At 36.4% G+C, this 25,639-nt stretch overlaps 1 protein-coding gene across 1 annotated transcript; it reads right to left on the reverse strand.

Annotated features, from left to right (window-relative positions):
• Positions 1-3,355: 3,355 nt before the first annotated feature.
• Positions 3,356-23,885, reverse strand: rnd2 (Rho family GTPase 2). The gene is made up of 5 exons (XM_046865607.1): positions 23,372-23,885; positions 21,148-21,235; positions 9,948-10,057; positions 7,711-7,845; positions 3,356-3,866 (listed from the first exon to the last, which is right to left on the reverse strand). The coding sequence occupies exons 1-5, from the start codon at positions 23,483-23,485 to the stop codon at positions 3,600-3,602; spliced, it is 714 nt and encodes a 237-aa protein (XP_046721563.1). The 5' UTR covers positions 23,486-23,885; the 3' UTR covers positions 3,356-3,599.
• Positions 23,886-25,639: the final 1,754 nt, after the last annotated feature.

The raw sequence follows: 25,639 nt of genomic DNA on the forward strand, positions 1-25,639 counted from the left end.
CTAAAATCAAATGCTTTGAAAGATATATAAAGAAGCCCAAATAGTTCCTTCCGACTCTCTAATTTTGAACCCAGTTTGAAGGTCAAAATTTTTATTCGACCCAAGTGTCAGTGATGGTACCGCAGATGTGTATGCGTGTGAGTGTGTGTGCATTGCATGCAGGAAACAAAAGCACAAAACCACTGAGATTAAATAGTGGTATTTTTTTTGGTGCTAAATGAAGATCCTTATATTTGAATGGAAGTTTTAAAGGAGTGACTCTTTATGCTATTTTAATCAGTGTATGTTCTGTGATCTGTCTGCAGGTGCAAAGTGTGTGCCAAACAAGTAACACATTTATTCCAAGTTGAAGGATGGGGAAGGTTGTTTGTGTGTGAGCGGATGTTGCTTTATCAGTGTGTGGTGTACGGATTCCTTGAGTTTAACTGACAGCCTAAAAAAAGGTATAAGGTGTGTGTTCATGTGTATGCTTAGGGCACACTATGGAGACACACATACACACAAAGTAATCCTCTTACTGTGACGCTCTGTTGGTTCATGGCTGATGGTGCCAACCTCATCTACCCCCTGCCTTCACAAAACTGCATGCCACATGTGCAGTAAATTTTTTTATTTCCTAAGAGATAATGGACTGTAATATGTTTATTACAACAGAATATCTGCAACTGCTCAATCGGTCAGAATTTATTTTTGAGTGAATTCCTTTAGCTGTATGGCAAAGACACTACAGTAAGTACTATTGTGATCAAGTCAGTCATTTATCAGATTCTTTTTTTATAGGTTGGCTTTTAAAAATGTAGTATCCAAATTGTAAAATCAATAATATGTTAATTTCACTGTCTGCTCATGAGTGCTGTTTCATGTAAAAGTTTTTAGAAGCAACTTTGGAGAAGGGCATAACTCTGCCCACTCAGCACAATCAAGCCATCTCTTACATCTCTGAAAAGCTTGATTTTGTTGTTCAGAGCCCCCCAAAAAACACCTAAGTGTTATGCATTGCTAAAAATCTATGTACATTGTAAACTATTTAGAATTTTGCTATAAAGGAATTTTTCAGTTGGATTTAACATAGATCAAATTCTTTTATGAATTCTTTCTAAATGCAAGTTTTTTCTTAAGAATGACATGATGATGACAATTCCAACAAATGATTCCGTAAATGTCTTTCCCTGAACAGTGTGTTCAGAGTGAATTAAACCATTTAGATCAAACATCATCCCCATCCAAATGATACACTTCTGTATTTTTTTTATTTTTATAAAGTATGCAAATTTATACAGGTTTTAATGAGATAAAGCCAAATGCAAATTTCTAGTGGGGAAAAAAGGTACGATGATTCAAAGATGATTTTTGTAAGAATATCTAATCTCTTGCCTTAACACAGAAAATCTGAAGGTTTTAGCATTGACTACTTTTAAAATTCCAATACTCTTATAACTTCATTAAGTCTTACACTTCTTCTATTTTACCATAAGGTGGTATGTGTTTGTGTGATTTTAAGACAGGAAGACTAGCTTTATATGGACCTCACCTTCATCTAATTTTCAAACTAACCTGACTTGGGAAACGCCTTTGCAAATAAATGATCACAGATCCCCAACCACACTTCAAAAGTTTAGTCACTTTAGTGGAACATGATCTCAGAAAACATGGAGGGAACAGCAAATGGGAACTAAATGTGGAATAGGATGTTTTGAAAGCACATTCCAATCTCATGGTCAGGTGTCCACAATCTTCCACATACTGTATGACCAAACAATGTATGGTAATGACACTAATGATATGTCATACTACAATCTGGTATCTAAATCTGTATCTGTATATACTGTATAAATGTCATTAGTGGATTCACATTCAATTAATGCAATGCTTTGGTGTTATAATAACCTCCACTCTTCTGGGAAGCTGTTCCATTAGAATTTGGAGTGTGCTTGTGGTGGATGTTAGTGGGTGTTAGTAATGTCTATTATTAATGTGGGATGAGGAGGCCTGGGGTGCACTCAGCATTCCAATTCATGCCAAAGTTGTTCAATAGGGTTGAGTTCAGAGCTCTATAGCAGGCCGCTCAAGATCTTCCACGCCAATCATGCAAATTATATCTATAACCCTGTATTTAAATACATCATATACAATTGTGTCTCCAGTTTTATTGTAACAGTTTGCAGAAGAAGCACAAATGAATGGAAAATCTTGCAAAATAATACCTTTAGTGTATGTTTGACAATATTTAGAATATTTTGCCAGTCATTTTTGCAGTGTCCAAAACATTGGTTTGATCACGTGAAAACATGTATCTCTTCATTCACCATGTTTCCTGTCGATCATGTAAAGAGTGAGGACCACCCCCAATCATACAGTTATGTTCAGATTTGTACTAAAAGTAGGTGTGTTTTATGAGCTCTCGTGAGGGTAAATCTAAGTGGCCATTGACTAGCAGAAGCTATTTGGTCTTGTTGATTTTTGTGGTGATGTACTCTGCGAGAGTTTAATGTAGGGCTCAATGGGTTAAGTGCAAAATAATTGCTACGCGCTGGTAACAGTCATACGTGTGACCTGCAGTGTACCGTGAGTGCACATTACCGTATTGCTGTTCATTAGCTTAAACAAGATGTGTGGAAGAGCCGGAAACCACGGCAACAGCTGAGTTCCGCTGTGACATCACAACGCAGACGGGAGGCAGTTACCATGGAAACGGCTACCCGGTTGCTGATAACCAGCCCTTTTGTGGTTCGCGAGCATAACCGAATAACAGAATAAAACTGATTCAGTTTCTCTTGACTTTTCTTTCTCTCAATGGAGAGTTTATTGTGGACAAGAATATACAACTAGTGTGAGCTCAGACATGCTTTATGCAATGAAAAACAGGTTTAAAACAGGGTGAATAGAACATAATGGTGGCAATGTTGACTCGTAAAACTCGTGGCGTTATCTTCACCTGGCATGAATGGATTCACCTTCGTTATCCACTTTAGAGTTTCAAAAGTCGGCGAGTTAATCTTATAGCATGATTAGGCTTCAAGGGTGCTCCAGTCATCAGTAGTTCTGTGATTACACATCTATCTAAATTGGTCAACTAGTTCTCCTCGAGTTCATCATGTGGCTTCCAGTGCAGAAATAAAATGACCTTTTGGCATTCTGACCCAGTGGCGTTTTTCTGGAGTGCATAATTCCGGCGCAAGTGAAGCGCTATCTCCTGTGACAGTCAATTCCCAGTAGAGTTATTGAGGTTAAAAACAGAGTTACCAAGGACTGTAGTGAGTCAAACCTGCATGACTGAACTCTGCTGATGACATTATGACATCTGAGAGGGGGTACTACTAAAATAATAAAAATAAAATAAAAACGTGCTCTTGCACACATTTTATATATTTTTATATATATCTCTCATATAATTTCTGTATTCTTGCACTGTTTTTTCAGTGACAAAATAATAAACAACAACTTTAATAAATAGTCCTTTGTGGCATTCATTAGCACATTTGTACAAGCATATAATTGTAATTTCATAACAGGCCACAGCTGTGAGAAATTCAGTTTTAGAACGGCGATCTCAGAACACAGCTGTGTTTGTTTGTTTCTGTGTTTGTTTAATTTTTTTTCTACATGATGTTGCAGCTCTTGGCTCTGTCCTTCCTAAGTGTAGAGGAGGGTTCGATTGGTGTTGTGCGGGAGTTGATCGGCAGCAGGGGCTGATGGGAGATGCGTTTGAGGGTGCGGCGAGAGGAGCTGCGTTTGAGACCGGGGGCGGGGCGTCTGACGGAGGCAAGAGTGGTGATGTGAAAGACGTCTCGCACACTGTTTACGCACATACGTGACGAACACTCGACATACGCCACAGCACCGAGCTCCCGTGCCCGCAGACTGCCCTGAAAGAGAGAAAGAAATGTGATGGTGATTCATTTTTTCTGTCCATCTGCATCCCTTACTCTTCGATTTGGGTTTCCTGCATTGCATTTTACTCTGTGTGAAGTCTGCTTTGAATAAGCACATTTTTAATTATCAATTAAGATACACTTTGAGATAAGTACTTTGTAGTGTTTATATTTACAAAAGGCATTTAAGTCTTTACTGAACTCATAGTTACTGTTTCGAAATGTCCTGAAATTTCTTTCTTTCTTTTTTTGAACATTCTGAGTCTGAAGTTTGAAAGTCTGATGCGAAGTTGTGAAGAAACAAAGAAAAAATTAAAAACATAGCAGCAAATTCAACCTTTTTATGCAGTTAGTATTGCATGGATGGGGTTTAACCGTGCCCATGAAACATTCCCCATAATTATCCATCACAGATTAGATAATAAATAGAGTTTAGCAAATGTAGATGTTGCCATAGGAACGACTCATTTTCAAGTCCAAGGATACAAACTACTCAAAGAATCATCTCCAAGCCTTCATTTATCGTAATTACCGTAATTCTGGTGTGACCTAAACACACCGAGAGACAGGGCCAGTGTGGCAGAAAGATTCCAAATGCAAAAAAAAAGATGATTCTGCTTGTCCAAATTGGTTTTGCTACATGGCTTAATGTGTACAGTGTTATTGTGACATTGAAGAAGGAAAACTGCAAAAGAAAGTTTTTGACTTGTAGCACTAATAGATGACCAAACATTTATCTGATGAAGAATGTTATATCCTTCTCAGGATGCGTAATACAAGACAACTACAGCAACAACAACAAAAAACAACAGTTATTCAATCCTGATGTTATTCTTTTTAGTACATGTTTTTTTCCTATCTTCTCTCTGCAAACCTTTTCCCACTTTTCCCCCTTGTCCTCTCTGCTCTTCTCTCTCCATTTAGGTGGGAGCGATCTGTGAACTCACAAGCTCCACGTATTAATGACAGTTATAACAAAAATGCTGCCTAGATAAAAATAAACACTAACTACCCCCCCCCATTTCCCACCAACAACCTACTGCTGTACCTCCCTCCTTTCCTTTGTCACTCTTCTGTCCTGTAATTATGAGATTTCATCTTCCTTGGAGATGCAAAAAAAAAAAAAATTCACAGAAATTATTTTTTGATAACATGTTTAGGTACATTTCTCTATTTTGTAGATGAAATTGAATATGAGCACAAATGCAAATCTGCTGTCTTTTGTTTGTAATTGTGCAGTCTGGCTTTAGCACGGACTGTGACAACGTATGTGCTAAGTAGAGTGCATTCTGAAAGCAAATGAATTAAAATAAAATAAATATATATAATATATGAAACACTTTAGAGCACTCGGGTGTGTCCCATTTCCCTCTGGATGATCTTTAAGATGTCTCTACACTTTGTTTGGAGTTTACCTGTGGCACATTGATCATAAAAATTATTACTCTCTTGATATCACCCAAATTTGGATGGGTTCCTCTTTTGAGTCTGGTTCCTCTCAAGGTTTCTTCCTCATAACATGTAAGGGAGTTTTTTCTTGCCACAGTCGCCCAGGCTGCTCATCAGGGATAAATACACATCATTCACCTTGATTCTTAAATTCTGTAAAGCTGCTTTGAGACAATGTCCATTGTGAAATGCGCTATAGAAATAAACTTGACATTGAATTGATGAACAGGATTTTGAATGGCACACACTTGTATATATAAGGTCAGCTGGAAATTCGTATCAGAGCACAAATCAAACCATTGGGTCAAAGGAAACACTTGAAGAATTTTGGGATAGTATTGTGTCAAGGTTTAAATAAGAAAGGCTTTCAAATAGAGTTGGTTTACCCCTTTACTGTTTTGACAGCCGCTATTCCTCTAGGAAAGCTTTCTACCGGATGTTGCTTAGGGATTTGTGCTCAATCAGCCAAAAAGAGTGAGGTCAGACAAGGAAACCTTGGGGGCAGTCAATGTTCTAGTTCATTCTAAAGGTGTTCATTGGGATTAAGACCAAGGCTTTGTGCAGGCCAATTCAACTCCAACTTTGGGGGGAAAAAATATTTTCTCAGCTCACTTTGTGCACTTTTCATTGCTATGCTGGAACATGTTTTGGTCCCTTAATTTCAGTGACAGGAAATCATAATGCAATAAGAGATTTCAGACAATCGTGTGCCTCCAAATTTGTGGCGAATGTTTGGGAAGGGCCCACATATGTTTGCAATGTTCAAGCCTCTACATACTGTACTTTTGGCCATGTAGTGTACATTCACAAGACTATTAAGATACTGTGAGGTAATTCTCAGACTTGTACAGTATCTCACAAAATTGAGTACACCCATCACATTTCAGCAGCCATTTTAATACATCTTCTTAAGGGACAATACTAAAAAATGAAACTTCACAGCACATCCACATTTTGTTATGTTACAGCCTTATGCCAAAATGGATTAAATAAAATATATATGTGAGGGGTGTACTCACTTCTGTGAGATACTGTACAAAGAAAATAATGTTGATTTATTATTTGTGTGAGTCTTTTTTCTCAATGATAGTTCTAATAGTTGTTCTAGCAATAATTTATGTGATAGATTTATATTAAATGTGCATATTTCAAACCTAGTTTCTATAGTAATTGCTCATTTACAAGGGTTTGGTAGGAATGAGAAATATATGTTATGTTTCATATGTTTCATATGTTTAATACGTGTAATATATTTTCTATTAGGAGGTGTTGAGTTTCTATTTTGAGTTTCCAGTCTTTATATCATTAATCCATTTTTTTCGTCACAGGAAAGTTTGTGCTTTCAGCTTTCTGACAGGCTTTAATTCTTTCCATTACAGAGATGGGAGGGGGAGAGTGTAATAAGAGTGTTTATAGCTGCAGTAATGTAAGCTATAACAGAAATAACTTTGTAAACATTTAAAAATCATGATTCATATATTTATAAAATAAGTTGTTATAAGGTGTAATTGTTGGCAAACCGCTGTGGTATTAGAGGAAATTAAACACTTTGGGAGAATGCTGCTATAAGAAAGTAATCCAAATTCTGGCAATCCTCACACTCCACTAGCATTCTCAAATAGTGAATTCACTGTTCTGATTGGTCATAGGGTGGTGGTTAATATTCTATAACAGCAGCTCTGATAGTAGCTCCAGATGCAAGGCAAACCACAGGTTTAGATTAATGCACTAAATTTAATGTATTATTGTCCCTGCAGTAACAGATGACACTGGGACTTGTATGGCAGAGTAAATAATTGCAGATATGGTAAAGTGTTCTGTAAGGGGATTAGTTTAAATGACATTTTTGAAGGAGTCTCTATTGCAATCTCTTAATTTTATTACTGCTAGAGGCAAAACCATTGTTCCAAGAGTGCCATAGTAAACTATAGTAAATGTTTCTATGGTTATGTACAAGGTGCTGCGTGACAGAGATTTGTTGCTGGAAATACACACACACACACTTACTCGGAGACCAAAGCTTGTGATACCAGGCTAAACTTTTTCCATCAAAGTCTGCTGTTGCTTTCCCTCTTCAATTTGCTAAATCCCAAGCATTAATATTAAACAGCCTGGATAGACTCATTCAAATCGAATCTAACACTACCGTCTGTCAGCTCCTCTAAGACTGTCTCATTTATGTGCACGAGTGTGTGTGTGTGTGTGTGTGTGTGTGAGAGAGAGAGAGAAAGAGAGACAGAGATTGAGCCATCTCTCCAGTGAGACCCACTGCAGTATCTGTGTAAACAGTAATACTGAAAGCGATAGTTTTCAGTCTTCATTCTCATTGTGCAGTCTCCAAATTGCTTTCTCCTCATTTCCCCTCTTGCAAGTGCATGTGCCTTCTCACCTGCTCATGCGTGACTGGTATGAGGCGCTGTTTGGACAGTTCTCGCAAGGTGCTGACGTCTGTCCTCATGTCGAGCTTACAGCCCACTAGAACTAGCTTAGCACTGGGACAGTACTCCTGAGCTTCAGCCTGCCACTGAGAGACACAGAGGAAAAAGAACAATTATACATCTACAATCCAGTCATATCAATTTTATTACGCATAAGTAATGTCATGTACTGCAAATGCTTAATATGTAAGGTGATGCAATATGTAGAAAAGTTTATTAAATCTGTAAATGATCATGATTTAGAGTCAAATATTTGACAGAAGTTTGGAACAGCATATTTAGTAAATCCACCAGCATTTTTCCATCTTGAATCAATTTGAGAGTGTAGCAGGTCTGATTACACAGAGAACATGTGGTGCATTCTTCTGAACTGAGAATAAGTCACTTCAATTTTACTGTATTGTCTCAGTGATGGATAAAGTCCCACTTGAAAAAACAGCTTGAGTGATACTTTCTTCGATGTGTTTCTTCCTAAGACCTAAATGTTTTTTGAAATGTACAAATTTGTATCAATAATAAAGTTTTTACAGATATAAAAATAAATATAATAATATTAATAATATTACTACAAATACTACTATAATAAAATTAATCACATTTATTGTTATTACAGTTATTATGATTATTATTATTAAATAAACAAAATACAATTGTTAATAAAACTATATTACTATTACTATCAAATAGCACTTTTATTTTTATGTATTTTTACCTACACAAACTTTTGCACTCTGATATTTTGTTATATTATGGCTCAGTGAAATCCCTCCTTTATAGAAAATCTATGTATGGCATCCATTTGTCTTCTTTTTTAGTAGCTTTTCATCCATTTTGTTGTTTTGTCCAGACATCTAAACAGCGCCGCTGTCTCCAGCTCTATATCCAGCCAGCTCAGCTATGCTACTGTTCCCCTGTGGCTGAATGTGTTCAACCATCCATCACCTCATCTCAGTGATCTTTTAGCCCTCAGCACGATCACTCATGGTGCAGTCAGAATACTGCCTCCCTTCACATTCCATGCCTTTGAGCCCCGCCCATGTGGGGAGGGGTCAGAGGTGACTGGGGTTCTTGGATTGGCACCTCAAAAAAAGCCACAAGTGTGTTGAAACTCTTGGAATCTATTTTTTGATCATCGCACTACTCTGACTCTGAGACTGGAATGTTCCGTCTATGTCACATCCCTGATGCAAACACATGAAGTCTGAGGCACAATACAGGGTGAAGCTCTACTTAGATTGCACAATAGAAACGGCCTTAAGTGCCAGGCATGCCAAAACAATTATTAGGCTGACAAAGCGTGGGAATGTTTCTTACACGACTGCTTTTAAAACACAAATACAGGAGACCACACGGCTTAAACACCTCCCAAAATTAAAGCCTGTAGGGCAATTCTCACACCCTGTGCACACCACATAATTGTTGACCTTTTGAAAAGAAAATAACAATTTCAGTTAATCTTCTATACAAACAGAGAATTGCACACAAACTGAAAACTTTTTTTATGTTTCTGGCAGGAAATGATTAAGTGCTGGAATGTGTGAAATATATTTGATCTGGAAATATTGTCTGAGAAGAACATCTGTCTACTCAGGCCGAGGTCATTTTATTAACCTCTTTGAACTTCGTCATCTTCAACACAGATCATTCTTAACTCCTATTTATTCAAATGTGTAATTAGTAGACTATAGTCAATACCAATATGACCTTGTAGGCAGAATATAGAGTAATAGACACACACTAATATTGAAATTAGTATGAATATAATAATAAAATAATGGTACGCCTTAAAGTAAAGCATGTTACAGTAAAGTACGCTTTACATTATATAAACTTCCGCAACTGCTGTCCACAAGAGACAATGACCAATAAACAAGTTTTCCAAAAGTGCTTTTGGCTAAAATAATCATTAAAAAACTGAGGCTGAAGCACTTGCCAATATTTACACATGGAAACCAGTTGTGCTGTAATTTCATTTGTGCTTATTGATGTAAAATTATTTTATTTCTTATTCAGAGCTGGTGTCTGTGGCTAACATTTTATCAGTTGCTCTTCATGTGTTAACTTTTACTTTGTTACTTTATAAAATGATAAACACTTTGACTGCACCTGTATTAGCATTATGTTTAAGAAAAGGACACCAAAATGAGAGGGGAACGAGAGAAAGAGAAAGCTTAAAGGAATTTCAGACCTTCTTTGGTACACTGTCCAGAGTCTCAGGCCTGCTGATGTCGAAACAGATGAGAACCGCATCGGAGTCTGGGTACGCCAGGGGCCGCACGTTATCATAGTATGAAGAGCCTGTAAACACACAAAAAGCTAAGTATTCATAAAATTCACTAGTAATACACTAAAGTGAAACCTCAGAAGGTTATACAGGTTTAATGATTCTGTTTCTCAATTCTGAGATGCGGATTATTACAAGAGAAAGGTTTTGCATAAAGCTGCCAGAAACGGCACTCCAGTAAAGTAGAAAGTGTTAAAACTTTTTACATTTTCACTGCAATAAAGTACACACTTCACTTCTATGAATAAGAATAAACAAAGAGATGCTTCAACGGGTCCTTTTCTATAGGGTCAAAGTAACAAGCTGCAAACAGATGGGGTGTGCAACAAAGCAAGAAAAATGTTTTACACTATTTGTTCCTTTTTGTTTTTTACCATTTGTTTACCAGAATGTGATAAAATACTCCGAAATGTCAACTAATGTTTTTAAAATGTAAATATAACCTGCACAATTCAAGAAGAACGTAAGGAAAAATCAACAATGAAAAAAATGGATGAAATGAAACAGATGGATAATACAACAGAATCTTCCCCATGGCATTACTAATCTCATTTACACACGCAAGCAAAAAACAAGGGCACAAGCTATATCTTACCCAAGATACTGATAAAAACACTAACACCCACCAGGGGCTTATAATGTCACAATAATAATAAAAGTAGGAAGGCTAAAAGTTGCTGCATGTACCGTTATAATATATAATGCATGTTTTGTACTTGAACTTCATCCATATTTATAGGTGAACTCACCAGCTGTGGAGGCCATTTCAATAACAGCATAAAATATCACTAGTTTCTCACAACACTTTGAAGTGAAAGTTTGACAGTTTTTGTAAAACACTGCAACTGGCTGCTGAAAATATATATATTTTTAAATTATTCTGAACAGTAAGATTAAAGCGTAGTGATAAGATAAAACCTTTACAAGTGTAATTGAAATATTTACAGTGTGGCTATGGTTTCACTGAGTTTCATTACCCCATTATAGTTCACCACATCTGATCCAAACTGAAGTTTTAGAGTCCTGGCCAAGATCCTGGCCAGTCTAATCTGAGATCAGAAAGAGGGTGTGTTGGGGGAACACAAGACAAGACCAGCAGACCATTTAAACAAGTGTCTGATGTTTCCCAGTAGTTTGAGAGACAAATGATCATGCAATGAGATGTAGGAGATACTATTTCAAAACAGACAAAAAAAAATTCAAAAGCAACAACAACAACAACAACAACAACCACCACCATTAAAACCAAGAGTTAAGCTAAGCATGTAAGCAGCTAAGTTTGTAAGCATTTCAAGTGTAGCATTTACATCATTTGGCAAATGCCTTTATCTGGAGCGAGTGGGTTTAGAGCCTCACTCAACAGCCTAACCAAGGTAGCTTGGTGGGTCAGGGATTTTACCTCTGACTATTGAACTTCAAATTCAGTTGGAAATAACTCCTTTTCCTTTTTTTTGTAAGAAAGCTAGCAAGTGATATGTCATTAGGGATGTGTATTTGCCTCCTCAAATCTGTACAGTCTGTGTACAAGAGCAATTAGCAATTAGCATGCTAATATGTTTGTTCATTGATTGACCTTAAGATAATATTTGTATACACAGCAGCTGTTATACTATTCCCTTTCTACAGATGCTTTGATCTTGTACATTTGACGTCATGTAGTTAGCTGAACTTGAGCTCAAGGAGACTCCCAAATATACAAGTTACGAGTTTTGGTTAAAAGTGCAGCATAAAATCTGCGGGCAATTTGGTCACATTACGTCTGAAATTAGCAGCCAAATAGTTACCAGTTTCTTTCAAACACTAATTCATTGCTGTAGTGCAAATATAGCCTTTGGTATGCTAACAATATTTTTAATAAAACACCTTCTGACATGTTGTTATTGAAAAATAATGAACACTGAGGTAGTATAATGTGCTTCCACACCCTAGCTTAGGTGTGTGATGCATTACTATGTGTCAGCTAGGGTGAAATCCCACTTCACGCCCAGTGTTCTTGGGATAGGTTCTGGACCTGAATAAAGTGGTTACTGGAAATGCACAATGATCTGAATTCCACCTGACATTTTTATCAAAACTTCTTCTACAGAAGATTATTCTGTGGTATGAAGTTGAATATTAATTTTTATATCTTATTACGGTCTCAGGTCATATGAATAGCTTGTTTTGGGCAGATGGCAGATCACTGGTTCCTGATTCCAGATCAACAATTAGCTATGTGTTGATGCCAGATCAGATCTAATGTCAGTGTTCTAAACCCAGACCAAAATTAGCACCAAGATCTAGTGGGAAGTTCTATAAGACTGTAATAGTGTAAAAATCAAAGCACATAGGGAAGATGGTCCAAATTTTTAAAAAAAAGTCAGTCTGGAGAATAAGAGGCGAAACAGGTGCTGCAACACCAGTGCCCGCTGCGTGCAAACAGACACCACCTGCTGTTAACACGTGTCTCTGTGCTGAACACGAGAACAAGGTTCAGATTCACAAACATGTACAAAGATATATACATGTAAAAAGCCATTATGTATGTGAATGTGTGTGTGTGTGTGTGTGTGTGTGTTTGTGTATACGTGTGTTAGTTCCTGTGTGTGTAGCGCAGCTGCTATAGCAAGACGAATGAAATAAAGGACGGTGGCTCTGCAGTAAATGCCCTGAGTGAGGGGTCATTTTAATTCCACCTTGGGACAGATGGATGAAGATGGATTGAGCGAGGGATAAAGTAAAGGAGAGAAGGTGGCAATGGTGATTAGCACTGCAGCAGCAGCACAAGAGGTGGGAAGAAAGAGGTAAGGAGACAATGAAATGTATACACATTTTTGCCTTTCTTTTCCCCTCCAAAACACTTCCTGTTTTTTCCACAATCTACAGAAAGAGAAGTATGCAAATACACAATATGCAGATAACCTACATGAGCACATCTGTTATTATCTTTTATTCAAGCACAATTAATAATATAGCACATGCACACACACAAAGCCCATCGATGTCATTGAGAAGACATCAGTGAATCTTGACCTCCTCTCAGTTCTGTCTCGCCTACACCAATGTGTTACATGAAGCTGTAATTAGATTTATCACGTGGCTGTAATGACACTCACATTCTCATGATTCAAAATGTATTAAATTTTTTTTTTTTCCAGAGCATATCTTTTAACATCATTACCTACAGCACCATACCTAATGATAAATGTCCCAGTGACCCAAATCTTCATAATACATTCACCAGCCACAAAATGCATAAAATCCAGTTAATATTCATGGATTCAACTTAGTGTGGGGAACAGACACACTGAAACTGGACAAAAGATCATTAAAGGAAAACATTGTCTCTTTTTCCATTCTTCAGCTTCCCAGTTTTGGTGAGCATGTGTAGGTTCCTGTTTTTAGCAGACAGGATTAGGACAGTTACAGACGCCCTTTTCCAGAGCAACTTACAAATGAGCAGTTTAAGAGGGTTAAGGGCCCTGCTCAAGGTTATACTTCATAAAATCATGATCGCTAACGTTAGCTGTCTAGCATGTTAATAAAGGCACACTTTCACGTAGATGTCCATGTATTATCCATGTTTTAGCTCAGCAATCTAATTTATTACAGGAGTTCAGGCTTTCCAATTCTGAGATCAAATGCACATTTGCTGCAGCTCAAACAGAGCTGGTTAGCCCTACCTACTCTGCTTAAAAGGCTCATATGTGTATATGTGGTTTCATCTAAAGCTTGAGATAGATTAAGATAATGAAAAGGCTTATTAATATTTTCGTTACACCTGCAATTCACCTGTCTTTGGGGTTAAGATAACTGTGATTCAGCTGAATAAAAAAAAGTTGAGACCGTTGACTTCTCAATGTGTTGTTTCAGGTGGTGCACTACAGGGTTTACACTCATCACTATAAACCCTGAGCTTTGAGCTTGAGAGAGAGAGAGAGAGAGAGAGAGAGAGAGAGAGAGAAGGTCTTAAGTGCTGATCAAAGCTGTTAGTGGTTTTGCGTTAGCACGTCCACACTCGAGTAAGCCCCTGCGGAAAACATATTCAGGATGGCAGAGAGCGACAGACTTATAGAGGAGTAAGACGAGAAGACGACTGTCAAAAAGAAAAGCAATAGCCTCTATTGTTTGACATGGTTTGATGGCTCAATTACCAAGCTGTGAGACACATAACAGTCCATGCCGTGTGCATGCATGTTTAAAGGGGACACAGATGTACTGTACATCTTTTTTTTTTTTCTTTTTGATATAACTCCACCCCCCTCCTGGATACACAATATCCATGGGTGACCCCAGCTGCTCCTATTCCCCCGTTTTACATCTTTGCGTTCATATGACTCATTTTTGATTCATCTCCTTTATCTTTGTTTTTTTGTAATTGCCCAGAGAGATGTTGTCATGCACACAGACAAACTTGTGCGTCATTGCCAGAATGCAACAGAATGCAAGAGTGGCCAACACTCAAACATACAAATGATAAAACCCTGCTAAAAAAAAAAACCAACAAAACAAAAGAAACCATTACAGAGATTTGGGAATTAAATCTTCCACTACACATCCCATTAATAACCAAATAGCTGTTAACCATTTAAACTAGTACCGAAAAGTTTTCAGTATGTATTGTGTTTGTGTGCATCATTAACTCAGCATCCTTAAACCAAATAGCTTGGGTGGCAACAGTATTAGGCAATAAATTATCATCAGAAACCCATAGTAACAATTACAGTTTCCAAAAAAAATCTGTACATTCCCATAACATCCATTAAAATCTATGTTCTGTTGCTTTATTCCACCATGGAAACATATATAATATACATACATAATATATATATATATACATACATACATACATATATATATATATATATATATATATACACACACACACACACACACACACACACACACATATACATACATATATAAACCTGACAAAATGTCCATTTAGCTTAAGTGAAAGAATCTGCCAGCATAGTGTCTTAGTGTTAGCGCTTAGCATTATGATGGGCACCTAAATGTTTTTTCTCAAGTTTGAAGAGTTCTTAAAAGCAGAGCTCAAGCGGAGTAGCATATTATATAATTTATTTTTATTTTTTTGGACAAAACTGGATGAGAAAATGCATTTTTCGGTATGCACTCAGAAACGCTTAACGCATACAGAAATAGCTACCCCCCCTGCTGCCGTCTCTGACAGAATTTGTTTACTAGTTAATTTTGGAGTTTAGCTGCATCACCGACACCTGTATGATTGTTCAAGTATATTGAAAGCATAAATGGTTTTCAGAGCTCACACTAAGAATAATATAATCTCTATATTATTTATTTTACACAGTCTAGAAGGTAAATGCTTTTTCAGTCAGAGAAAGCTCATCTCCGTCGAGTCACTCACTTCCTCGAAAAAATTCAGCCATTTTAGCTGCTGTCAACCTCAATGCTACTGATTGGCAGTGTTGGACTGGTAGGCCCAACCTTGTCCTGAATAAACTAAGATGTGAAGATTTGACAGGTGATTGAGAAGTAGATAAGAAAGGCTCTTGAGTGGAAAAACTCAACATAAAACACAAAATAAAATGGGTAATGTGTGTTTGTGTGTACGCCTGCATGTTTTTAAGTCTTATGAAGTGTCATTACTAATTGTCAATGGTCCAGCTTTAAGCATAATAATGCCAGTTTGGTTAGTCAAACATTAAACACACACACACACACACACACACACACACACACACACACACACACACACACACACACACACAATCATCATCACAAATACAGCACGTCTATCATGAGGTGCGAGTTACATCAGTCATTTTTTTTATTACCTCAACCCATTTATCTGCAGTTGTGCAGTTACCAAGGACAATATTGGATTCTTATTGGACAACAATTTGGATTTTTTAAATAGAGGAAACACAACAACAACAACAACAACAACCACAACAGAAAACCTGTTTCTAAAAGTCATATATGCAACTTCAGTTGCAGTCAAGACTAGACTTATACAAATGAACCAAAATCTATGAAGAAATATTATATGAATATGATAAATATATTATATGAATACAGCCCAGTGATTAAAATATTTTCAAACAAACATTGCCATTGACTTGTTCAATAATCAATACTTTAAATATGTGCTGCAAAAATGACACACAGTGCAAATATAGTCATAATTATCTTTTATAAGATAACAAAAAACCAAACATAACATGATAATACATTTTGAACTATTTTAATTTTATTAAAATATAATTTTGCTCATTTTGATGCAGTAAGCCATGCAAATGAGATGATTTTAAAGTGAATGAATTCAAGGCTTTGATTAATTAGTGTTGTACTGTGTTTTTATTTTTACCCGCACTTTGTGGAAGGCTTTAGAAAGTAAAGAAATCCTCAAATGTTTGGTAATTTCTGCAATATAATGCATTGATGTGACAATGTTCTCTCTGGTTTTTATATGAGCTAAACCTTAAATGAGCCAACAACAAAATCACTAACATAGGGATTAAGATCAAATCTGACAAAAATGTACTGTACTTTTTTTTGGCCTGTGAAAGAATCTGCTTTCTAGCTAGGTGACATGCACATAAATGTTTTATTAATTTAAGAATCTTTGCAGAGATAAAACCACTTTCTGGAATAAGATGTGGACCTTAAAACCTTGTTGTTCTTTTAGTGCATGGATGCCACAAAACCTTTGGCAAGGTGTAAGGAAGCGGAATGTCTTTTTACTGCATTGCCCCAGTGAGAGAAAGTTGCATAAAAACACTTTAAGACTTTCAAGACCTTTATTGTTGGAGTACAATGGCTGTAGATTTTATCTATAATAAGAGAGTATTAGGAGACAGTGCCTTATAATCCCAACTACTCAGCCATGATTATGCATTACTTGCATCTGATGACCATTTACTTCTATTCATCTGTCAATATCAATGATTAATAATTACAATTATTTAAGAATCAATTACATGTTCAATACAAATATAAGGTTAAAAATACCCAACTAGTGAGTGATATATGCTGCTCTAAAACTAGTTATTGTTCTTGTCGTTTGTTTCAGTTCTTTCCAACTAGAACATTCATCCAATCAGTTATTTGGTAACGTTCACCTCAAAAGAGTAATAAAATGTTATTTAATTAATTAATTTTTTTGATGTTATTTTAAATTGTATTATCATATTTAATGTTATTCTGGACAAACTGAAGGGGAAAATGGTATTTATTTCTCCAAAGAAGCAAAATGACTTGCCATTCGAACTAATACTTTTGCTTTGAATTGTGATCTTATAATATGAAATTTTAAATACATTTGACTATATTTAAGATTCTTTTAACTTTGCAAATATTTCACACTGTATTCGGCTTGCTACCATTTCAGATTAGAGAAAATGTTTGATAATGGAGTGCATGATTTTACTCAGGCAGATTTTTTTAAGAATGTGGCTATAAATATTTTCTGATGACAACACTTTTTTTTTAAACCCAAGGACCTACAATTGAACACTATATTACTGCTTTTTGCATGTTTTTTGTGCAGCATGGCCCAGTGCTGCCTGATAACAGTCTTTTACTGCAGTAATTCTAATTTCCTATTTAGACATTTAGGAATTTCAGATCATACGCACCCAAACTGTACACCAAACTAAGCCTGCATGTTTTCACAGAGCGATCACAAAAGAGAACCACTATTCTCCTATTGTGAACATTTGTCTAAATTCACTGGGAGTATATGCGCCACTTAAACATAAAGCAAAAAGGAAATGTTTTTTAAATGCCAATATCGCAAACCGCTTGATTATGCCACTCCACTAAGCATACTAATTGGATGAAGGTTTCAGTTGGAAAGATTTAAAACAAATGACTAGACAGTAACTAGTTTACTAGTAACTCATAGTACGGCAGCATGTAGAACTCATTAGTTGGGTATATTTAACTTTATATTTGTATTGAACTTGTAATGGACTCTTTTCTCTATGAAAATAATTTCAGTTATTAATAATTTATATGAACAGGGAAATGTTAATAAATAGTCATCAGATGCAAGTGGTTATCGTTGCTTGTTAGAATGGAATGGTTGTTATTAGAGCCACCAGTAGATCCAGTAAAAGGTCCTTCTACTTTCTTGTGGTATCCATGCATCAAAAGTGCAACAAAGGTCATTCATTACAACACCGCATTACAGAAAGTAGTTCCATCTCTGCAAATTTGGTTTAAAAAAACAACTGAAATTAGATCTTCATTATAACAGAATTTTAAAAAGTTAAAGTTTCTGGGTAGAGAATTTAAATAGAGAATTGTTTGCTTGTGGCAATTAAACATACTGTATGCTACAGATACAGTGGATAGAGATCAAAATAAAAAAATATAAAGTAGTATTCCCTCTAGGATGACGCTAGATAGTCAGAGAAAATTAAACATGAAAAGCAAGGACATTGAAAAATGGGGAGGAACGAGACGCTTAAAATAAAAGGTCAGATAGTGCTTGGGAAGCATAGCAGAGAGAAATAATGTGGAGCCCAAAACAACCGCCAGTGAGAGAGAGAGAGAGAGAGAGAGAGAGAGAGAGAGAGAGAGAGAGAGAGAGAGAGAGCAAAAGGGAAAGACAGGAAGTGAAATAGACTGGCCTCATCGCTGCTGTTTTTACAGGAAAACATTTGCTCTCAAATAGTTATGACACGTAACTCAAAACCTGACACACAGGGACCTCATTAGTATGCGACATAATCGCTTGTTAATTGTTGGCCTGATCCTCCAGATGGTCAGCACTGTCAGACCGACACACACACACACACACACACACACACACACACACACACACACACACACACACACACACACACACACACCAAATACTAAGTAGTGCATATACGGTAAGCACAAACAACAACCCTTTATTTGCACCTTTGTGTACTTGTCCTTGTGTGTGACTTGAATTAACTATTAGCCTCCAAATTAAGTCAGTTGAGTGTCTCATTTTCTAATTCTTATTAAACACAAATTTAACCTGACAAATCATATCTTTTTTATTTGTCAAAATGTGAATTGTTCTGTCATAAATGCTTGTATATTTTTATATATATATATTTTGATTTGAAAGCATGATGACTAAGATAATGAACATAGAATTTAGGGCCAGTTACCTCACATTGTCCCATAGTCTATTTATTATTTATTTTAGACTCAGCAAAGTTTGGGTGATACCCAAACAAGTAGGTAGGACATGTTTTAAACTACCAAGTGATTTCCCATGGCCTGAAGCAGAAAGAGTTATCCTTGAACAGACTGCTCCCCGGAGACAACCACAGCCCAGTTTTCCCATGGCAAAAATGAGAACATAAGTGTGGGGGGGGGGATCAAAACTACATTATTACAGGGTGAGGAAATACCCTACTGGCCTTAAATGAGACTTTTATATGTCACAGTCACTGCAAAACTTCTAAATGTCAGGACAAGTGTGTGAGCAGCCTTCCAATTTAACAACCTGCGTGCCAAGATCTCCTCTGACAAAACCATCCACACACCCACACATACACACACACCACATACAGATCTATTGTAGTGTGTTCACAGTGTGCACCTTACAGACACTCCTGTGGTCCTAGTCAACACACAGTCATGTTGGCAATTGTGAGTTTTGGCAACCTGAACAAATCCACAAAGTCCTATTTCATTATGAGAAAAGTCTATTTAAAAGCAATAATAAAAGACAATCCAGCTCATTATAGATGTTTACTGCACGTGGTAGACTTTACAGGCATAAAGGGATGAAAAAAATTGCTTCCATGATTGCTGCCCCCCCGCCCAAAAAAAAAAAAAAAACCTTCAAAAAGCTCTCTGCAAATTAATTAAACTCAGCTGCAGGAAGAAACATTTAAGTAACATTTAATTAAAATTTACGCCTCGGAACCAGACAGGTGCTGTATGGAAGATCACGCTTAACCTGTTCAGCTCATATACTCTATGTAATGTTCAGTCTCAGGCTCACACACACTTACATTTAGCTGAAAGGTTTATTTTCACTAAGAAGGTAACTATTCATTATTAGTAAGCAGGTAAACAGCTTCAGAGTGACATGGCAGAAATTTGTTTGTTGAGATCAAATTGGTCATTGGTGGGAGGGTGTATTAATAATAAATAGATTATAATTATCCAATGACCTTTTATCTTGCGGAAAAATAGAAACTTGTTACAGTAATAGCGAATTATCTTGTAAAACAATCTCTATATAAAAATAGTATAGGATCATATTTTCCACACTGGTAGAGGTGATAGTAAGTAAGTATAACGTAAACAATATAAAGGTTATAAGTAGTGCTTTCATTAATGGACTACTGTATGTAATTGAATTTTACAAGATTATCTATGTGGCAGGTATGCTTTAAATTCCGTAAGAGCTGTGCATACTTTTGACGTTAAGAACCGAAAAAGTTAGTGGGAATAGAAGATGGGCTTAACTCTAGTTGAACTCTTGTATTCAAAACAGATGTCTTCAAATATTTAAAGCATGCATTCTGTTTTCCATAGTGTTGGTTTTAGTAAATTCTCTGAAATCTTTTAGTGATAGATAGATAGATAGATAGATAGATAGATAGATAGATAGATAGATAGATAGATAGATAGATCAATAAATCATTAACATCTAACTTATGACTTATATAAAGCATATAACTTATTGCCAGAAAATTGTTAATTATCAAAGGTGTAATGAAAAGTTTTCCACTGTTAACCAAGCGATCATACTTTCCAAATTCCTTAGCATTCCTTGAGTGCAATACATACTCACATACACACACTGGTGGGGATATCACAAGCCATTGGAGTAGATTTATTACATCAAAAACACAAACTATTTTTATTTTGATCTCATCTATAAACAAGCCAAAGAACCAGTCATTTCTAGCATGTCATCCATTGATCCATCCATCCATCCATTCCTCAATCCATTCCTCCATCCATCTATCCATCCATCCATCCATCCATCCATCCCTCCATCCATCCAGCCACCCATCCATAAACAGAGTCAGAACACACATATACAGATTTTGGACTGTATCACTTCAGACCTGTTCAAACTGCTCTTTGTGATGGTGTGGAACTTTACATTACAGTTCAAAGAGACTGCACCCACCTGACGTATCCCACATGTTCAGCTCAATCCGGTGTTTGTCGATCTCAAAGCTTGCCGTGTAGTTTTCAAACACCGTAGGTACATAGCTCTGCAAAGACAAATGAGCAATACAACCTCAGCCAGATCTATAGTGAAAGTTCATTTCTATACCTCCTTTCTATTAAAAGGTGTAATCATTGTTATTAAAAATCTTTCATCTCTAGAAGGACGAAGGATCACATCATTAAACAGACCTATAAACAATGAAGCAAATGTTCAAATGACTATTTATTTATTTATTTTGTGCACTTGGCAGAGATGGTGAACAGACAGCAACTGTCCCGTAATTAAATGCCCTCTCCAGGCCCTTGGCAGAAGATAACACGCAGAACATTTGGATATTGGTCAAGTGCAAGTCAGTTTTTGTCAATAAAATATTTTCTGGCTAGCATTATAAACACGGCTTATATCAATAGTAGGTCTGAAGTTAAATCAAACGATAAATGGCTATAATGAACTGAAATATTCTTACAAAGGTGGGGGTTATATCAGATCCAGCAAATCTGTCCAAACAAAAATGACTTGCACTTGGCTTGAAGAACAACAGATACTCGGGTACTTTTTACATGTACACTCGTCTCCACCAAACTATGTGGTTATGTCTTTATTATATAACAGTGTAGCAACAGCAACATGTGGTTTTGCACCCTACTGTTTGTGACCTTGTAAAATTCTTCCTGTTCATTAAGGTCACAGGATATAGGCCTGTTAGTAATACAAATAATAAAAAATATAAATCTTCACAAAATAGTTAGGGCATTTGGAGGACACACTTATCAAGATTGAATTACAATTGTCTATTTTTCTGGTATCCATTTTAACTGTTGAGGCCAGTTTGTCCACCAGTGTGAACATGGTTACAGGAGTTTCCCAGTTTCCCAGAGGAGTTTCCCAGTTTCTTGGTCACATAAACTTTCTTTATTTTGTATTGTCTTTTAAACTTAAACTTTAATAGAAGGGAGGAAGGAGGGGCTGGTAATGGAACCAGTATGTATAGCTGTTTTAACATAAATGGAAAATAGGGACAGATGTTACACAACATTAAATGCAATTATCAGCGTTTAAAATTGCAATGCACCTTTAATTCAATTGATAACTGTATTAGGAAATTGTTGTGGTTTTAGGAGGAAAAATACATCAGCGTGTAACAAGTGCTATTTTATAACATTTCTATTAATGTCAATCAAATTTCTTGATTTATGTTTTAATTTTGTTTTAATTATGTACTTCTTCCCTGTAATACATTTAAAGACAAATTAATATTATAGGCAATTTGCATGAATAGGCCTACAATAACAATATCTACTAAATAATTTACTAATATAATTTTGTTGGAAAAAACATTTAGAAATATCTTTTAATTGGAAATATTTATCCTACCTAAAACCTTGATCTTCACACTGATAACGATGACACGGTGTTAATTACCTTAAGCACTCGAAGCCATTTTTCGATCCAAACCCTTGACTCACAGTATGAGTTTATCACACGCATGAATGACTCGAATAACTTTGAGCTTAAGTATTTATGAAACAGAGACAACAATATGTGGTATAGTGACATTCCATTATGCCACTCATATATTAGTCACAGGATTAATCATGGGAACTGACAGACTTTCAACTGTTCATTGATTAATAAAGTATAAGAAACTGACTGATTGAATGCTTTTAGATCAATGTTAGAATAATTTGTATATGATGGTATTTGATGGTAGTTTCGCTTATTGTACACTTTTGTCTTTGACATCAGAATATTGCCGAATTATACAAGACTCTATATTTAAAATATTAAATTCAGTTGATAAGTATCTAATCAGTCCAGCAAGCAAGTGCACTGGCGTTCTACAATAATAAGTAAAGATATATAATGGAATAGGTTGAGACCAGTTTTAAGGGTGCATGCATGCACATGTATGTACTGAAACCTAAACACCAGTATTAATATCAACTTTCATGATTGCATGCAAAACACACTTAATCTCTACATATAAATCTTGAACCTGTTGACCCCACAAAGAGGACCACTTGACTTGACATGACTTACCTGAGAACACTGCGAGCCATTTAAACACATTCATCATCGTTGTGTGTATACAGTATGTGTCAGTGTGTGTGTGTGTGTGTGTGTTTGATTGAAAGCAATTGATCTTGCTCTGGTCAGTTTGTAAAACAGAGGATCTTACCTCGGGATAATTGTCTTTGGCGAACACGTGCAGTAGAGCCGTTTTGCCGCACTGAGTGTCCCCGACCACCACTATCTTACAGCGGCTGATCTGTCCCTGTCCCTGTCCCTCCATCAGCGCACCGGTGAGAGCGTCCCCGTCAGAGCCGCGCGCGCACAGCCGGAAACCCGAACACCATGCGATGCTGACTGCCAGAATGCGCGGTGGTGCGACTGGAACCGGGGCAAAAAAAAAATAGAAAAAGTACACAGTCCGCTTGCGGAGCGCAGAAAATTAAGCGTGCCTTCTGAGAGCTCGATCCACGACTCATGCAACCTCTTCTGCCAGTAGATCAGCCTCTTAGTTCCTCACGGTGACGCCACGCTTCTCTGAAACCTCTTCAGCATTCAGCGGTGCGCGTGGCTCACGCCTGTCACCTGCTCTGCATAACCACGCCTTCCGAATCTCCGGCGTCCAACCAAATTCCAGGGCGTGCCTCTCTTTATGCTTTGTTCTCATTCATAACATTTTGGGATAGGCGTGTCCTACACCCTGAGCTTTATACAAGCTTAAGAGAAAAACACACACACAATAATATTATATATATATATATATATATATATATATATATATATATATATATATATATATATATATATATATATAATTTATTTTCTTTTTAGCAATACTAATAGTTTTTGTGGTATTACTATGTAGATGTGTAGGCCTCCAGAAATTGTCTACTCATTTTATTTAGGAATTACCATTCTCAATCCTTCAACCAGATGTGGTTAAATAACCTTGCAGGACCAGAAAATTATTATGATGCAAATCCCTTTGATTTTAAGCCATCGATCTGATTCATACAAAAGCAGCAGTTTTGTTATTGCAAGCAAACAATGGGTGATTCAATACCAAAGGCTAGGAGTGGCTTTAAATACAAAGGCCTCGCCCTTATCATCCCAGACCAGATACTGAACCGAATTAATTTGGACAGAGCATGGGACAGACTTTCTGGCATGTGAATCTATGCAAGAGATCATTCTAATTTCTCCCTGAACAAGTTTTCTTCTAGAAGTATCTATAGCAATCTCTTCCACCCTGACTGTCAAGATTCTCAGGCCTTTTTCATTTGCAGTTTTGTCAGGCCTTCTCTGGTTTCTTAGAATCCTGTCCATTATAGCATTCTTCATAAGGAAAATAACAATGGATGTTCATGTGTGACACAAAAAAAAAAAACACAAAATCATTGGTGACATATTGGGGAAAATAATGCCACTCTTAATGACTAATCTGATGAGAAAAAGAGAAAGAAGATGGAAAAACAGCACAGTGATTTCAGACATCAAATGTCTCATCTGTTGATTTACAAGACAATGTCTACTGGGTTTATACAATGCAACTAACACAATTCATCTTTATACAATGAACTGGCAATTCAAGCTGCAAGATTTTGTTTAGTGTTCAGCAGAAACCCAAAAGGAAAGCCTATGGAAATCAGTTGATAGTGTACAGCTTCTAAAGGTCATTATTGTTCATCTACATACATAAATAGATTAAAAGTATTGATTTTTTTTCCCTATACATTTATTTGTAGTGGCAATTCATGGCAATTGTAGCTCTAAGCCATTGTAGCAGACCTGTTCATTTTATAGTCCAAAGTAATCTTCATGGTTTCTATATGGAACCATCCACAGTAATCTTGTGTATCTTTGGGCTGTTCATGTGGAGCCACATCGTAGCAGTGAATTTCCACTTTATGAGAACACCATTCAAAAGTAAGGATTCAGGATGGATTATGCCAGTTCGGAGATTAGAAGTAAACAGGATCACTGTTTTTTTAGAAGGATGTATAACAAGAAAGTGACAGAGGTAAGGAGTAAATATACAAGTGTAATATGTGATCTCATTTAAAAAAAATTAAATAAAAAAGTGGTGGTGCATTTTCAATCCTAAACACTTTACATGAGATCATGTTCAGGTGAAAAAAAGTCCCATGCAAGTCTACCTTTATTTGAAGTCAAATTAACCTTGAATTGTGATTTAATTTTTCCTACAAAAGTTAATAATATTTAGATATTATTTTTCTTCTTCTTTCGACTTCTCCCATTAGGGGTCGCCACAGCGGATTATCCGACTCCACCCCCCCAATTTTCATCATTTTTTATGATAAAGAATGATCCATGAAATCTGACACACTGTCACAATCTGACACTTAATTTAGACCTATGTCTGGTTATTAAAATGGCTTTGAACTGCAGTGATACAAAACTATGGAGCTGTTTAATT

Source organism: Silurus meridionalis, chromosome 14 (genome assembly GCF_014805685.1).
Source record: "Silurus meridionalis isolate SWU-2019-XX chromosome 14, ASM1480568v1, whole genome shotgun sequence".
Lineage (NCBI taxonomy): Eukaryota > Metazoa > Chordata > Actinopteri > Siluriformes > Siluridae > Silurus > Silurus meridionalis.

What these genes read in the sequence shown, in the direction of transcription:
- rnd2 (XM_046865607.1), bottom strand. Translation starts at nt 23,485, where the DNA reads ATGGAGGGACAGGGACAGGGACAGATCAGCCGCTGTAAGATAGTGGTG. An exon ending in CCAAAGACAATTATCCCGAG is followed by an intron (nt 21,236 to 23,371) that starts GTAAGATCCTCT and finishes TTGTCTTTGCAG; the next exon opens with AGCTATGTACCTACGGTGTT. An exon ending in TGGACAGTGTACCAAAGAAG is followed by an intron (nt 7,846 to 9,947) that starts GTCTGAAATTCC and finishes TGTGTCTCTCAG; the next exon opens with TGGCAGGCTGAAGCTCAGGA.